This window comes from Sinocyclocheilus anshuiensis, unplaced genomic scaffold (genome assembly GCF_001515605.1).
Source record: "Sinocyclocheilus anshuiensis isolate Anshui unplaced genomic scaffold, SAMN03320099.WGS_v1.1 scaffold160, whole genome shotgun sequence".
NCBI lineage: Eukaryota > Metazoa > Chordata > Actinopteri > Cypriniformes > Cyprinidae > Sinocyclocheilus > Sinocyclocheilus anshuiensis.
The window spans coordinates 1,818,613-1,836,193 of record NW_015554119.1 but is presented as its reverse complement, the minus strand read 5'-3'; the positions used below and the strand labels follow the sequence as shown (position 1 = coordinate 1,836,193).

Sequence of the window (17,581 nt, the reverse complement as noted above, 5' to 3'; positions counted from 1 at the left end):
ACACACACACACACACACACACACACACACACACACACAACTCCTCAATAAAGGCATTAAGTTATGATAGCCAAAGAAAACTGCTGTGTTTTATCTCATATGTCTAGTACTAAAGCAAAATGAGCAACTGAATGAACAGGAAATACTTAATTTATCACTGTCCTGGTTGGACAAAAAATGTAAAAGGGACATGACAAAAAGCTGTTATCACTTACGGTTTTGTTTTGTTTGGGGTCAGTAAGATTTTTGTTTAAATAAATTAAAGGGGTAGTGTCAGACTCTGTTCCGTGTTTTGTGTGTGTTTTGCTCCCCATGTATTTCTGTGCCCATATTTGGTCCTTCCCATTCCTGTCCTTATCATTTGTTCCAGGTGTTTCCCGTTTAGTTATATTAATCCCAGGTGTGTCTCCTCATCCCCTCGTTATGTCATGTGTATATAAAGTGTTCCCTGTTCTTAGTTCAGTGCAGTGTTGCCAGTTTAGCTACTTTGTAGCTAGAGTTAGCAACTTCCCTGCCACGTTTGAGATGTTTTTCAAAAGTTTAGGGACAAATATAGCAACTTCTTGGACAAACCTTTTCGAAGTTCTCGTCTTGCCCACTGATCTAAGTTCATCTTTATATAGATCAGTGAATTTGCCATTGTGATGCCATCCAGTGACATTTAGCTACCAGTTTTAGCTACTTTCAATTGAAAGCAGTTGGCAACACTGGTTTGGTGTCCGTTATTGTATATGTCAACCTCTCCTGCTATGTGTGTTTTCCTGGTTCCCTTGTGGTGGATGGATAAAGTCTCCTTGTTGATGTACTCCACGTCTCCTCATTCCTCGTGCCGTGCTCCCTCACAGTAGCGAATGTGACGGTAGTTCACCCAAAAATGAAAATTACCCCATGATTTACTCATCCTCAAGCCATAGGCACACACACACACACACACACACACACACACACACACACACACACACAACTCCTCAATAAAGGCATTAAGTTATGATAGCCAAAGAAAACTGCTGTGTTTTATCTCATATGTCTAGTACTAAAGCAAAATGAGCAACTGAATGAACAGGAAATACTTAATTTATCACTGTCCTGGTTGGACAAAAAATGTAAAAGGGACATGACAAAAAGCTGTTATCACTTACGGTTTTGTTTTGTTTGGGGTCAGTAAGATTTTTGTTTAAATAAATTAAAGGGGTAGTGTCAGACTCTGTTCCGTGTTTTGTGTGTGTTTTGCTCCCCATGTATTTCTATGCCCATATTTGGTCCTTCCCATTCCTGTCCTTATCATTTGTTCCAGGTGTTTCCCGTTTAGTTATATTAATCCCAGGTGTGTCTCCTCATCCCCTCGTTATGTCATGTGTATATAAAGTGTTCCCTGTTCTTAGTTCAGTGCAGTGTTGCCAGTTTAGCTACTTTGTAGCTAGAGTTAGCAACTTCCCTGCCACGTTTGAGATGTTTTTCAAAAGTTTAGGGACAAATATAGCAACTTCTTGGACAAACCTTATCTAAGTTCTCATCTTGCCTGCTGACATACGTTCATCTTTATATAGATCAGACAGTTTGCCATTGTGATGCCATCCAGTGACATTTAGCTACCAGTTTTAGCTACTTTCAATTGAAAGCAGTTGGCAACACTGGTTTGGTGTCCGTTATTGTATATGTCAACCTCTCCTGCTATGTGTGTTTTCCTGGTTCCCTTGTGGTGGATGGATAAAGTCTCCTTGTTGATGTACTCCACGTCTCCTCATTCCTCGTGCCGTGCTCCCTCACAGTAGCGAATGTGACGGTAGTTCACCCAAAAATGAAAATTACCCCATGATTTACTCATCCTCAAGCCATAGGTGTATGACAGTCTTCTTTTAGACAAATACAATCTGAGTTATATTAAAAAATGTCATGGCTTTTCCAAGCTTTATAATGGCAGTGAATGGGGGTCGAGATTTTGAAGCCCAAAAAAGTGCAATATTTCACAATATTACTGCTTTTACTGTACTGTTGATGAAATAAATGCAGCTTTGGTGAGCATTAAAACAGACTTACAAAAAAAATGAAATCTTACTGATCCCAAACTTTTGAATGGTTGTGTGTATAATGTGCCTTTTTTTTTATTTAGAAATACCAGAATTACAAGCAAGCCTATGTCAGCAAAAAAAAGACAGCAGACATCCAGCAACAAAATTCTAGTCTTGTTGTATCCTCTCATGTAAACAGAAGATGAAAGTCTGCCCAGAAGCTCATTATGGTGAAGTGATGTCAGTCAGACAGCAGTATTTGATCTGGAATCACACGATTCAGATGAGTATCTGAGGCCTCACCGAATAAACCTGTGTCACTTTCAGAAGCATGCTCTGAATGCAAATTGGGAAGTAAACAGCAGTCCCATGGGTGAATAGAGTGATTAATCTTCTAAATTGTGTTTGGTAAGATATTACAAAGAAAATATAGTGTTGAAGTAGATTTTTAAGAGGCTTTTCTGGATAGAGTGTGTCTTTCAAAAATACTTATTTTGGATCTTTTGATAATTGTGTATGTGCAGGTGACCTGTGTGTGACACTAAAGAAGCCGTCAGTGTTGTGAAAACACACTATATTTTCACCTGACACAACGTGACCTGTTGAAACATGGTGTCCGTGTCCCTGATTGCCTTTAGATGGCCATAAAACTAAAGCAGCCTGGAGATTACTGTTTTGAGCGCAGAATGTGTGCTGAGAATGTGAAGAATGTAAGTTAGACACAGAACAAGACACAAGCAATAGGTAAATAGCATAGAGTGTGTATGTTTGTAATCAAGGGGTCATAGAAAACCATGAAAATAATCATACAGCAAATGTATACCTTTATATGTGTAATATAATAGAATAAGCCACGAAAGACCATGTGTTACTGTGATTTTACTATGCTGTAAGGGTAATGCATATTACAAAATGGCAGAAAACAGTAAAAGTAAAAATTAAACAAGTAATTTTATGTATTTGTATTAATAATAATAATCCCATACAAATTGTTCTGTTATATAGTTTATAGGTGATATTGTAGACATTTATGAAAATATATAAAATGTTAAAATGATAAATAATATTATATTTAAATATATTAAACACAATTATAAATGTGTGTGTGTGTGTATATATACATATATATATATATATATATATATATATATTAAACACATGAATAAATTATAACATTATATATATAAAAGTAAAAACGTTGTTTACACTTTAAAAACTAAAATTTAAAACGTAAGAATTCAAAATGAAGCATTTCAACTGTGTAATGAATTAATTTAATTTGGTAATAATTTAATAATATTTTGCATAAGTGTTGAACAAATCAGCTGTTGTATTGCACTCGTTGTCATTTGTCGATCTGTATTTGACTTTGAAAGCAAGTGATAGAGTATTAGTGCGTGATCGATAATTTGTCCAACTCTAAAAGCCTTATATCAAGATAGTAAATTCTGTCTCTGTATCTCTCTCTCTGTCCTCTAAAGGCTGTTTTGTTACAGAAAGACCTATGTGTGTCTAAATTTATTCTGCACATTTATTTTTAATAGTGGGAGCGGAGACAGCGAGGGGAATCCTCCCAAAAGCCTCTGGGAAAGAGCCCTCGAATGCTCACACTCATCCGATGGGCTCCACTATAATCCTGTATCCAGCAAAACAAGGTAAATAGGCTGAATAATTGTAACCAAAATGAAGTACTCACAAATGCATTGTGCGTAATAACAGGAACATTGCTTACAGCAAGTTATTTAATGTGCATCAGTAATTGTCTCTAAAATTGTTGTTTAAGAAGTTGAATTAGTTTCAAAATTTCTAATGTGCCTTTATAGGGAATGAATTTAGGGATGCATCTCCTCAGAGAGGATTTTAGCGTGCTGACAGTTTAAAACCCTCTCTCAGATAATGCATCTTGAATCTAAACCACCACCACTAAAAACATTGAATCTAATAAAAGAAAAGAATCTAGACACACAAGCCGATGTTGCTAACTGATTAGTTGCATGTTGTTTGACATATTGATGCTGCACACATTGATTTATGGAGACTCTGAGATGAAGAAAGTGAATATATGGAGTTCTCACCTGTGTATCCAGGTGTTGTGGCAGTGATTCTGTGGGGAACCCGAGAAGACACACGCAGCCCTGCCCTCACCTGATAGAAGCTGCAATTGACAGAGAATTTTTTAATTATTATAGATTTTATTCACAGATTACAACGTGGAAAAGACACTGGATTACAACTCAGTTGAACAAAGAATCATTATCATAAAAAATTGCAGACTGAACAACAGCACAAATAACAGTGTGTCTGAGGGGGAAAAAAATAAATCTAGGTTGTTTGCTGGTGTTAAAATGGTCTAGATGCAGTGAGAAAACTCCTAAACTCAAGGCAACAAGCTTCGGGACATTTTTGAGTACACTCAACAGGAAAAAAGTTGCTGTAATTTTGAAATTGTGGAATGTATAACAATTAAAGTTGGTCTGTGCTTTCAACAAACATTATATACAAGTTCTATGAACACAAAACTAATATTTTGTCTTGCAAGTAAAATAAGCTCCAAATTTAAGTTCAAGATCCAAGTTCAGTAAGCTTTCCTATTAATTAGATCCTCAAAAAAAGACTTTGAGAATCAAAAAAAGCATATAATGGAACACAAAATTAATACCCATGGCTCCTGATGATGTATTGAGGTCTTATGAAGTGAAACGATTGGTCTGTGCAAGAAACTGAACACTATTAGCACCATTATTACCTGTAATCCAAAGTAAATTGTAAATCTGTGCTGCTCGAACTGAGAACCGTTTCAGACGGTTTAGTCTAGAACCGGTTCAAAAGAATGATTCATTCGCAAACCTGAAATCACTCCGGACCGTTTGCCTGAGGCTTTGGATTACAGGTAATAATGTTGGAAATAGGGTTCAGTTTCTTGCACAGACCAATCATTTCGCTTCATAAGACCTCAATATATTGTCAGGCGCCATGGGTATTCATTTTGTGTTTCTTGATATGCTTTTCTTAACCGCTGACTCGCATTATATGAATCACCTAGGACCATGGTTTCAGCTAAAATTCTTCTTTACTGTTCTACTGAAGAAAAAAAGTCACCTACATCTTGGATGACCTGAGAGTCAGTAAATGAACAGCATTTGCATTTATTGGTAAACTGTCCTTTTAACTGGCTTCTCTCATTTTTGGAGGCCATTTTTGGCTGAACTGTTTCTTTAAACTAGGTGAGTGTAAAGCAATAGTTCACTTAAAAATGATCATTCATATCATTTACTGCAGGTGACCGAACACATTACAGAAGGAACGTATTTGTTCAATTTCATATCCATTTATACAATCAATGTTTCTGAAATCTGGTCATTTGAACTTTATATACACCACCAAACCTGTTACCTAATAAAAGACTGGCATTTTTTTCCCCAGCCATACCGGTAAAGTCCTCTTCAAATGTGCCTGAATTATTAATCCCTACAGGACAAAATGGCAATAAATAATGGATATAATGCATGCTCCTATACCACTTACATTGACCAAGATCACGATAAACAGCCGTTGATCTGGTCAGTGTGAGATTTTATGCAGTGAATCTCTATTAAATCATAAATAATGATGGTGAAGTAATGTGAAAGCTTAGTTGGCATGCTCAGACAGCCCAGACTCCATCAGGGGGATTGTACAAAGGTCACCTTTGCCAGTGAAGCGAGTGCAGTTGCATGTTAAATGTTGAAGCACTCCAACATCATGATCATGCTGCAGCTCCCTGGAGATGAAGTCGGGTATTCCTGAGCTTGGCAAGAACATCTACAGTATGTTGACAGTACATGCTAAATATGTCTACAGTACACATCAAAACATATTTACAACATCCACAAGCTTCACCACATCTAGAGCACATACTAAACACGACTGCAATTCACACAATTCACACCGTCAACAGACCGTTTGATCACATGCTAAAGCAAATCAACTGCATGATATGCGCTGTAGCATGTGGTAAACTGTTTATACTGCGTGTTAAAATGTCTGTATGCTGAAGCACAAGCTACAAATGATATCACACCTGCTAAACTGTCTGTAGCACATGTTAAACAAGTATACAGCCTGAACAAGCTACAAACGTCTGAAATGCATGAGATCGCTGCTGAATAAAAAACTACTTATGGTGTTTTGCTATTAAGTTTTTGTGGTAACCATAGTGCTGGAGAGTAGAGCTTGTGGTTTGGTTGTAATATGGTTAGATGATGACTGTGGTGTTTGATAATTCATTCAGTGAACATAGCTGTGTTAATGCCAGTGCAGTGGCAAGCAATAAAAATAAAATATTGAGAAGATCATATTTATTCACTTTGTTCATTTTACTTAAAATACATTTTATTTTATTTAGAAACTGCTAGTAAATTCCACAATTAATTACAAAGAAACAGCAAGTAACATTGAACTAAACATGACATTTTAAAGTAGAATGACTGAAATAGTATTTTCTTGTTTATTTTCATGTATTTCCCTTTACTCAAAAATGCATAAAATTACAACATCTACTCTCCCAGTTCAGCACTGTACAAAGCATGCTGGGAACTAAAAATCCACTCATACAGTTTTAGTTAATGCAGCAAAGTCAATGCAAATGGATTCCGAACACAGTTAAATTAAATTCAGCTAATTTATTTAGCACATATTAATTTACAGTTTGGTTTGTTCCTCACAAAAGTACAGAGCCCTGAACATGACTTGAGGAAGAAGAAAAAAAATCACACAACTTATTAAATCATAGCCTTGTATGAGTTTCTCTGAACATTAAAAAAAAAAAAAAAGATTTTGAAGCAATATGCGTAGCCAAACAGTTGATTGTCCCCATTGATTTCCATTGTTTTTTACTTTTTCTTTTCTTCTTCTTCTTTTTTCCATACTGTGTTAGTCAATGGAGACAGAATTTTAATTTTTGTGTGAACAAAATATAGTTAGTCGTTTGGACTACTTTTATGATACCTTTATGGTGCTTTTGTGTCCTTTTAAAAGCTTGAAAGCTTGTCAGTTCAATTTAATGGAAAACTGTTTTGAAATTACTTTTTTTCTGTTCCCCAGATTAAAAAGGTTTGGAACAACATGATGGTGAGTAAATGATGACAGAATAATAATTCCTCTTCTGGTCATTAAATTTGCATTTTCAACTAGTGCACATTTGTGCTTAAGTTAGATGTCATATGTCAGTGATTTGTTGATTAAGAGAAATCTGCATTGATTTGTTCTTTTCTGTTTCATCAAATCCACACACATTCTTCAAACCAATACCACACACACACCAGTGAACCACTGCCCAGCGAGTCCTTCATTCCCAAACAGATTCTCAGCGCTCATTATAACACATGCTGTTTGGCTCCATCAGACATTTATAGTCTAAAGGTCTATTAGTTCAATCGGCCCTGTTCTATTGTTAGATGCTTCTCTTCAGAGCAGGAACTTACGGTGGCCGAGAGAGCCCAACGCGCTGCAAATGAAAAAACACCTGCAAATTAAAAAAAAAAAAACATCATCAATTTCACAACACACATGCTGCAAATGCTCACAACACAATTAAATAAAGAAATACGCTGCAAAAACAGAAACGCTGCAAATAGACACAGACCACATCGGAAATGTTTAAGGGAACTGCAAAGTGACAAACATGGCTGGGACATATTTATCAATGTTTGCTCTGAAAGGTGAGAGGACATGCACTGTCTACTCTGAAAGGTGAGATTTTTGTTTATTTTAACACCCTGATCATATTCATTAGCTCTTTTTTTGTGGATATTATTAGCCTAAATAAGCTGACGAAATACACAATTACTGTAACTAATTAGTGATTAAAGGTTATGTAAGCTGGCTAAATTACCTTTACAACTTACCTTACAAAAATTAAAAATATGCCATAGAAGAACATTTTTGGTTCCACAAAGAACCATTCAGTCAAAGGTTCTTTAAAGAACCATCTCTTTCTTACCTTTTTATAATCTGAAGAACCTTCTTTCGCCCCAAATAACCTTTTGTGAAACAGAAAGGTTCTTCAGATGTTAAAGGTTCTTTATGGAACCATTTAGACAAAAAGGTTATTCTATGGCATCGTGAAGCACCTTTATTTTTAAGAGTGTAGCCTACTATTAAAATTAATTAATTAATACATACATTTATTATATAAGTAAAATAAAAAAAACAAAAAAATGGTTACTGTAACCATGCACAAATTAGCCATGGATTTACTACACTAACCATAGTTTTAACCATGGTATTTGTACAACTGTGGTTATACAAACGGTAATCAATATGCCAAAAAAAAAAAAAAAAAGCATGGTTAATTTTCGTTTTGTTGGGATAATTTTGTTGTGGTCTGTGCTATTTATGTGTTTTATTGTATTTGTATGTGGTCTGTGCTATTGTGCTATTTATTTGTTTGTGTTGTGAGCATTTGCAGTGCATTTCTTTATTTGTTTGTGTTGCCAGTATATGCAGTGCATTTCTTTATTTGTTTGTGTTGTGAGCATTTGCAGCGCTTTCTTTATTTGTTTGTGTTGTGAGTATTTGCAGCGGTGTTTCTTTATTTGTTTGTGTTGTGAGTATTTGCAGCATGTTTCTTTATTTGTTTGTGCTGTATTTGCAGTGCATTTCTTTATTTGTTTGTGTTGTGAGCATTTGCAGCGCTTTCTTTATTTGTTTGTGTTGTGAGCATTTGCAGCGTGTTTTTTTTATTTGTTTGTGTTGTGAGTATTTGCAGCACATTTCTTTATTTGTTTGTGTTGCCAGTTTTTGCAGTGCATTTCTTAATTTGTTTGTGTTGTGAGCATTTGCAGCACATTTCTTTATTTGTTTGTGTTGCCAGTATTTGCAGTGCATTTCTTTATTTGTTTGTGTTGTGAGTATTTGCAGCGCTTTATTTGTTTGTGTTGTGAGTATTTGCAGCGCTTTATTTGTTTGTGTTGTGAGTATTTGCAGCGCTTTATTTGTTTGTGTTGTGAGCATTTGCAGCGCTTTATTTGTTTGTGTTGTGAGCATTTGCAGCGCATTTCCTTATTTGTTTGTGTTGTGAGCATTTGCAGCGCTTTGTTTGTGGTATGAGTATTTGCAGCGCTTTATTTGTTTGTGTTTTGAGCATTTGCAGCGCTTTCTTTATTTGTTTGTGTTGTGAGTATTTGCAGCGCATTTCTTTATTTGTTTGTGTTGTGAGTATCTGCAGCGTGTTTCTTTATTTGTTTGTGTTTTGAGTATTTGCAGCGTGTTTCTGTATTTGTGTTGTATTTGCAGCATATTTCTTTATTTGTTTGTGGAGCATTTGCAGCGCATTTCTTTATTTGTTTGTGTTGTGAGCATTTGCAGCGCTTTGTTTGTTTGTGTTGTGAGCATTTGCAGCGCTTTATTTGTTTGTGTTGTGAGCATTTGCAGTGCGTTTCTGTTTTTGCAGCTCGTTTCTTTATTTGTTTGTGTTGTGAGCATTTGCAGCACGTTTCTGTTTTTGCAGCGCATTTCTTTATTTGTTTGTGTTGTGAGCATTTGCAGCGTGTTTTTGTATTTGGTTGTGTTGCGAGTATTTGCAGGACATGTTCTGTCAAACTGATGAAGACGTTTTCTTAATTTGCTGGTGCTTTTTCTATCTGCATGTGTTTTCTGAAGTTGCGGTACGTTGAGCTCTCTCGGACACCGTAGGAACTACATACAGGGGCTGTTAAAAACAAACAGTACATTAGAGAGCAGTGTGTGTCTTGTGGAGATTATTTCAGACAAGAGCTTTCTGCTTTATGGAGGGGGGAAGGGCCAGTCAAATCTCTGCAAAGCTGATGTTTCAGCCAAAGCAATGGCCTTGCTTTAATCTCAGAGCAGACGGGCTGAGCTGAAAAACATTATGAGTGACCTCTACTCCATCGCAACCTCTGCTTCACACATCTGTCAGGAGAACAGTGGAGGATAGAGAGGTAATACTATATTAGATCTGCTGACAGACAGGTGTCTACAGTAGATGTGCCTTGGGAGTCTCTAGTGTTTCTAGCTTTATAGACTTGCTTTTTTCAGAAACTTTATTGATCACCCTTGGGATTGAACTTGTAACTTTTGCGCTAGCACTACCTGGTTCTTCAAGACAACGAGACCTTTAATCTCCCATCCTTTTGTGTTAAAAAAAATTATGAAGTTGTTAAATTAAATGCTAATGTACTGTTAACACTCACTATTGACCTTAATTATAATTAATAGCATTTTTTATTTGCCTCCATAAAATGTCTCCAACATTTTTTTTACAATAAAAACAGGAGCATTTATTAAATACGGTAAATAGGATAAAATATGTTTTCATGTTGTCTTTAAATTGGTAGTTGACAGTTGTTGTTGTTTTTTTTCAATCAAGATAGTTAATTTTTAGATAACGTATAATGGAAAGTATCCATGTAAAATCCTGTAATTGACCCTTTTTATCACCTTTTTGTACACTAACTAAAACTAACTAAAAAGTACTAACTAACACTAAAAAGTACACTAACTATTAATATATATTTAGTGTATATATTTAATATATACTGTATATTTACATATATTACCATTCAGTAAGATTTTTTTAAAGCAAACTTTTATTCAGCAAGAATGCATTATATTCATCAAAATTGATCAACCCCAAACTTTTGAATGGTAGTGTGCACATAACATGCCAATGTTATTGAATGTCAACCACTGGACTAGCACCAAACTCGTGGCAGCAGAACTCTAGTCACGAATCATAAAGGTCATGGAAGCACAGTTTTGTCCCTGAATCTCAAATGAGTTCCTAGTCAGATCCCTGTATCCTCCATAGTTAAAAATCAGTGACCTGAAAAGTCATTGAATTCCCTGTAGACTTCACCTGCTGACTGTAATTGATTTGGCTTGAACCAATGACAGGAACATAATGTACAAAGCAAGCAAAAATCAATCATTATTCTACCAGTCTACTGAAACAAACACCTTCATGTGACATCTCATGGTCTTAGCAGGGAGATTTAAATGAAAACACTGTTTAACACCCAATCAACACAAGCAAGCGATGCACCGGAACCCAAAGATAACTCCTGTTACAGTCAGTGAAGCTGTCCACAATGCACACAACACGACTTTAGACATTTGCAGCATAGACAACTGTTTTGATTATAGTGGAAGCTGAGAGTTAGAGTGGTTGCATTGACACTGGTATGGTGGTTATGGCTGTTTTCAAAGTAATTAGCATTAAACAAATGTGTAAATGTCATTATTTTATTAGAAATAAATATTCTCTCCTCAAGGAATAGCTTGTATTTGCGCATATGTATGTACCTAGAATAATGGGAATATTGCCAGTTATAGAAGTTGTTTTTTTTTTTAGATTAAACATGTATACAGGTGATCCTAAAATAGGTGTAAGATCCACATTTAGAAAAGTGTGTTATTTTTTGCACCACTAGAGGTACCAAATATATTTTCAAATAAAATTATTGTCTGCTATTGGTCAAACAGATAGCCCCACCCCAAATTCACACCATTGGTTCGGTGAATATGTCTGAGCCAATCAAAATGCTCAAACAGATTACAAATTTCGTTTGTTACCACTAATGGCTCAGAAATCACACATGCTTCACCTTTAAAAACTCTATGAAATTGCACGAGAAGCACCGTTTTCTTTTCCTGTAAACTTATTGCATTACATTACATTAATACTTTAATTATACATGAAATTGATAATAAGTGGGAGTATAGACATGTATAATGTTACAAAAGCTGTTCTTTTGAACTTTATAATCATCAGTTGATCCTGAAAAAAAAAAAAGTTTCCACAAATATATTAAGCACCACAGCTGTTTTCATCATTGATAATAATAAGAAATGTTTCTTTGAGCAGCAAATCAGCATATTAAAATGATTTCTGAAGGGTCATGTGACACTGAAGACTGAAGTAATGATACTGAAAATTCAGCTTTGCATCACAGAAATAAATTACATTTTAAAATATATTCAAATAGAAAATAGTTATTTTAGTAGTAATAATATTTTACAGTATTACTGATCTTACTGCATTTTTGATCAAATAAATGCAACCTTGGTTAACAGAAGAGACTTCCTTCAAAAGCATCCAATTTCCCATTAGAGAAAATGCATATATCTGCTAAAAGTTAATATTGTCAGCTTTTAGGACTACACTAGCTGTTAGCATAATGAGACATGTACCAAAACTCTAGTTTTGATTTCCAGCTCTGGTGTTTGTGCCGCATGACACAAAATGAATACGACACAAAGCTGACTATTCACTGCATCCAAAAAGAACATGGAAAAATGCCTGGAATGTGACAATTAAACTGATTCAAAGTGTCTCTTAGTGTTTATGCGTGATGTTGTCACCATGTGCTCTTCCCGAACACTTAACAGAGCCTTCATTAGACGTACAGAAAAATACAGACTTACCCTCTCTGGAAGAGATCCACATTGTGAAACTTGTGCAGCTCCAGCGAGAACTCTACAGTGCCCTGTACTTCCGACATCATCTATTCCATCACCTAGAGAGACAGAGAAATGTTAATTTGCAGCTGAACACAACAAGGCTTGCATTGTCTTGCTATCTAACTCAGAATGCATTTCTCTTTCAGGACTCTCTATGTTGCTGTTCCATTGTAAGCCGAGCCGTTCGCCCATTGTGAGGGAGTGTGTTTACCGTGGTAACCCAAATGAACACAATCCAGTTACTCAAGAGCCGGACGCACATGTATGACTCAGGGAGACGCCATCTCTAATTACTCAGGCTGTGACTCATCCCAGACAATATTTGTTCTGAGAACCCGATGTGCCGCTCTGTGGCAAACGAATGTGCGTCGCGCAGCTCCAAGACGGATGGCAGCAGTGGCATTTCTGGACGTGATCCCAAATCATACTTATGACACCATCCGTCTAAGAGACGCCGCAGCTCAGGCTGAACCTGTGTGTTTGTGTGTGTGTGTGTGTGTGTGTGTGTGTGTGGCAGTAATCATATCAATGGCTTCTTCCCACACAACAGGTTGTGGTGTGAGTCCTTGTGAGTGCTTGTGACATGAGAGGAATGGCTGGAATCTGATTGGATATTTTCTTTTCCAGACTGGCTTTATGAGAAAGAAGCAGTGTGTTTTAGAGAGCAACACTCAGCATTGATTATTAGCATTCACATTTTCACTCAAGTTTATCTTTCTGTCTTTTTGTCTCTTTCTCTGTTTGTTTGTCCTTCATTATCTTTATTACTCATTCTCTTTCAAATTGTCTTTATTGTAGTAAAAAACAGATATAATGACTAGGCCATCATCCAATATCAATGTCCAGTTGTCAGATTAATAAGTGTCAATCTGTTCCAAAATTTATTATATAATTTGAAGTTTTATTGTGTATTTTCAGGACAATAAAGCACATCACTATGGAAGCCTGTTTCTGCCACTGAATAAAAAAATAAAAAAGGTAATTGCAACTTTTTTTCACCGAACTGCGTGATACAAACTCGCAATTGCGAGTTAAAAAGTCATAATTGTGATATATACCGTAAACGTGCAATTCTGAGAAATAAAGTCAGAACTGTGAGAAAAAAAGTCAGAATTGTGAGTTTATATCTCGCAATTCTGACTTTTTTTCTCGCAGTTCTGACTTTATTTCTAAGACTAACATATCAGTAATTTATATCACGCAATTCTGACTTTATAATACCCAATTGGGTTGACTTATCTATCATTTTCTTTTAATGAAGATACGTCAAGGCATTTTTCTGTCTAGAAACTGAACTGCCATATCGCCAGTGAGTGTGCAGTTTTAAGGACGTCCCATCAGTGGGGGGCAAAGAAGCAGAACTTCCTGGATCTGATGTGTAGATTCATAACTAAATCATCCAGGTAATAAAAACGTTAAAAAATGTGTTTATTAAAATCACTGGACTATATAAAAAAAAATCAACAAGACGTTTCGGTGTCTATCCAAACACCTTCCAGTAACTCTGGCAAATATATCCATGAAAGTCACATGATCAACAGACCTGTCACATGACTACTGGTTTAAACGTGTAATGTGTTTGCCAAAGTAGATGGATATCAGATGGACAAAGTAGATATCGCAGGTGAGCAAGAAAACCAGTTGCAACGGCCAAACGGGCATGCAACAACTCTTATTATCCAAGTGTATTATCCAACATTATTGTCCAGCTCAGGTGAACTCAACAAGGGCAAAGTTTTCATTGAAGCTTACAGTAGATATAGAGGGGTTTAGCCTAAACCATTTGAAATCTTTTTCATTTTATATCGGATACTGTTTCACTTACTTTTTAAAGCTGATGTGATTCGTTTTTGAGCCACTAGCATCACAATTTGTAAAAATAATGACCAGAATAAAATCAAACTGGTATCCTGAACACTCTTTCTGTTTGCCGTTGATTGAACAAACAGTAGTCTCGCCCCAAACTCACACCATTGGCTGAGGCAGATGTCAGCTAGATGTTTAGACAAACAGAGAAAGACCGTTTTCAAACACTGTCCACTTCTTATAGTTCTTCTGTACTGTAGTAAGGTAGAAAAATGCATCAAACGAATGTACCTAACAGTATTTACGGAGGAATTCCAAAAGCTCAATCATAACACGACTCCCTGTTTTGCATCCTCTCATGTAGCAGTGGGTGCAGCGTCATGTGACGGCTTCCTATTAATAAACAGAGATGATTCAAATGTTTCAAAACTGCATGAGCCGTAGTTAGGAAAGCTACAGGAGCTTCACTGTCCGATGTGAATGGGGAGCACAAAAATGTTTCTGGTAGCAGTGATGAAATATTGATAGGAATGGCGTTCCAGCAGACATTACAGAGGGAGTGGGAAAAGGAAGCAATAAAGAGGCGGGATCTGAACGAGTGTGGTGTAGCATTAGATGGCTATTATTAGTGGTTTAGTGCTCGGTCTCGGTATGCCGGCTAAAGGTTAACAGCTCTGGAGCTGCAGTCACCTTCCTCTGGCAGCTGATGCTGAGAAATGAAAAATATGTTTCCTTTGAAATGCTGCCCTTGCGTTAACTGACACAATGTTCCACCGTGTTGGCTTCACTGCCCCATTCAGTATCCTGAGAGCCTGTCCGAGACGGGCCAGAGAACACTGACCTCTGCAGCTGCTGAAGCAGAAGCAGAGGCCATTATGGGTACTGGTGATTAATTTGAAACATGCAATACTCATGCAGAATAGAAGGACTTTTGTATCTATAAGAATAGAACAGAATAGAATATAATTAAGTTGCTTTAGGTAAATGCACCTGCTAAATTAATGAATATAGAATACAGTAGAATAACATGAAGTAGCTTTAGGTAAATGCATCTAATAAGTAAATAAATATAGATGAAATAAAACAATAGAACAATATGAAGTTGCAATATGCACACAATAAAATGGAATATTAAAAAGTTGATTTGGATCAATGCATCAGCTAACTTAATAAATATAGAATAGAAAAGGTAAATGCATCTAGTAAATAAATGAACATAGAATAAAATAGAACATAACAGAATTATATAAAGGTGCTCTGTGTAAAAGGATCTGCTGAATAAATATAGATTTTAGTAGAATAACATGAAATTGCTTTAGGTAAATGCATGTAGTAAATAAATGAATATAGAATCAAATAGAACATAATAGAATAATATAAAGTTAATTTGTGTAAATGCATCTGCTAAATTAATAAATATAAAATATATTATAATAACATGAAGTTGCTTTAGGTAAATATGTCTAGTGAATAAATATAGAATGAAATAAAGTAATAAAATAATATCAAGTTGCTATATGTAAATGCATATGCTAAATAATATAGAATAAAATAGAATATTAAAAAGTTGCTTTAAGTAAATGCATTTCCTAAATAAATAAATATAGAATAAATATAACATAATAGAATAATAAAAAGATAATTTGTGTAAATGCATATGCTAAATTGACCCCTTAGCTTTCCTGTAAAATAAAACGCTATATTGAGGTACTTTTTATAAATAAAAAGTAAATTGCATGCTGTTCTAAGTAAATAAATATAGAATAAAATAGGACATAATAGAACAATACAAAGTTGCTGTGTGTAAGTTAGTCTGCTAAATAAATAAATATAGAATAAAATGTTACTATAGTGTTATTATAATATGTTCTTAATTTAGCATCTGCTAAAGTTGCTGAAGTTGCTTTAGGCAAATGGACCTAATTGATAAATATAGTTCAAATAGAAGATAATAGAATAATATAAAGTTGCTTTGGGTAAATGCATTTGCTAAATTAATAAACAAATTAGAATAATATGAAGTTGGTTTGGGTAAATGCATTTGTTAAAGAAATATAGAATGAAATGGAATATAATTGAATAATATAACATTGCTTTGGGTAAATGCATCTGCTGAATAAATAAATACAAAATAAAATAGAACACAACAGAATAATATGAAGTTGGTTAGGTAAATTTTAAACAGAATATAACAGATGTCTTCCTATAATTATAGGTCTCGTTAGATTTAGACAATAATTCTGTTTTATGCTATTCATTTTGTAATAAATCTGCTCAGTTAATAAATATAGAAAAAAATTAAGTAAAGTCAAAACATAAAACGTAAAATAAATGTAATCAAATAAAGTTTGTGAAAGGAACTAGGAACCTGACTAATCTGCTTGATCGATTAATGCGACAAGATTCATATATGTAAGATTTACTCATGTATTTAGATTTAGATAGCGGAATGGTATGACATGATCAAACAATATTGGTTTAACTGAGGTCACTACTTCCTTTACAGGCAGTAATCACACACAGTGGATGTTACTGGACTTTAAACTGCTATTAAAAAACGTGTTTGCAAAGGAAGTCTGTGAAATGAATCTCTCGGTGTGTTTGGACTGTGAAGTGTTCAGTTGAATGTATTACAGTGGGACGGAATTACCGGACACCTTTAATATTCTCAGAGATCTGCCAAAATGATGGACATGTAACCCGCATTTCCCAGAGTTCACTTCCAGCAATATTCAATATTTTTGTGCAACAGTGGGTGCTTGTGTGCAGTCATAAATATATTGCTGACTGAAGACACTTGCTTGATCAATTCTGCAGGCCATGGGCTTGCTGTGAGTGATCTATGATTTCATTCTGGCAAGAGTGAAGAGCCTTATGGGCCTGTCAGGTTGTGTCCGTCTGTGTGTGTGTGTGTGTGTGTGTGTGTGTGTGTATACACGTATATTATGTAAACTCAAAATTTTATTTTGGATGCAATATATATTATATTAGAGCTGTCAAATTGATTAATCGCAATTAATTCTATCCAAAAAGATTGTTTACATATATGTTTGTGCCTTGTGTATATTTATATGTATATATAAATATGTACATGTATATACTTTTAAGAAATATTTACACATGTGTATTCATATTTATATATGATTTATATATATATATATATATATATATATATATATACATATATATTAAATATATCCATGTGTGTGTGTTTATTTATGTATACATAAATATACAAAGCACACACACATGTTATGTAAACACAAACCTTTATTTTGGATGTGATTAATCGATTTGACAACCCT

At 35.1% G+C, this 17,581-nt stretch overlaps 1 protein-coding gene and 1 long non-coding RNA gene across 2 annotated transcripts in view; one reads left to right on the top strand and one right to left on the bottom strand.

Annotated features, from left to right (window-relative positions):
• LOC107669948 (protein FAM135B-like) overlaps positions 1–12,622 on the bottom strand; it is a 41,887-nt gene extending 29,265 nt beyond the window's left edge. Inside the window, 2 exon segments of the mRNA XM_016462381.1 lie at positions 4,085–4,164; positions 12,435–12,622. Coding sequence (XP_016317867.1) covers positions 4,085–4,164; positions 12,435–12,514 — 160 coding nt within the window. The 5' untranslated portion in view covers positions 12,515–12,622.
• Positions 2,090–4,168, top strand: LOC107669962 (uncharacterized). Its single transcript, XR_001632046.1, has 4 exons — positions 2,090–2,417; positions 2,534–2,719; positions 3,554–3,664; positions 4,097–4,168. It is a non-coding gene; the product is annotated as an uncharacterized LOC107669962 (long non-coding RNA).
• Positions 12,623–17,581: the final 4,959 nt, after the last annotated feature.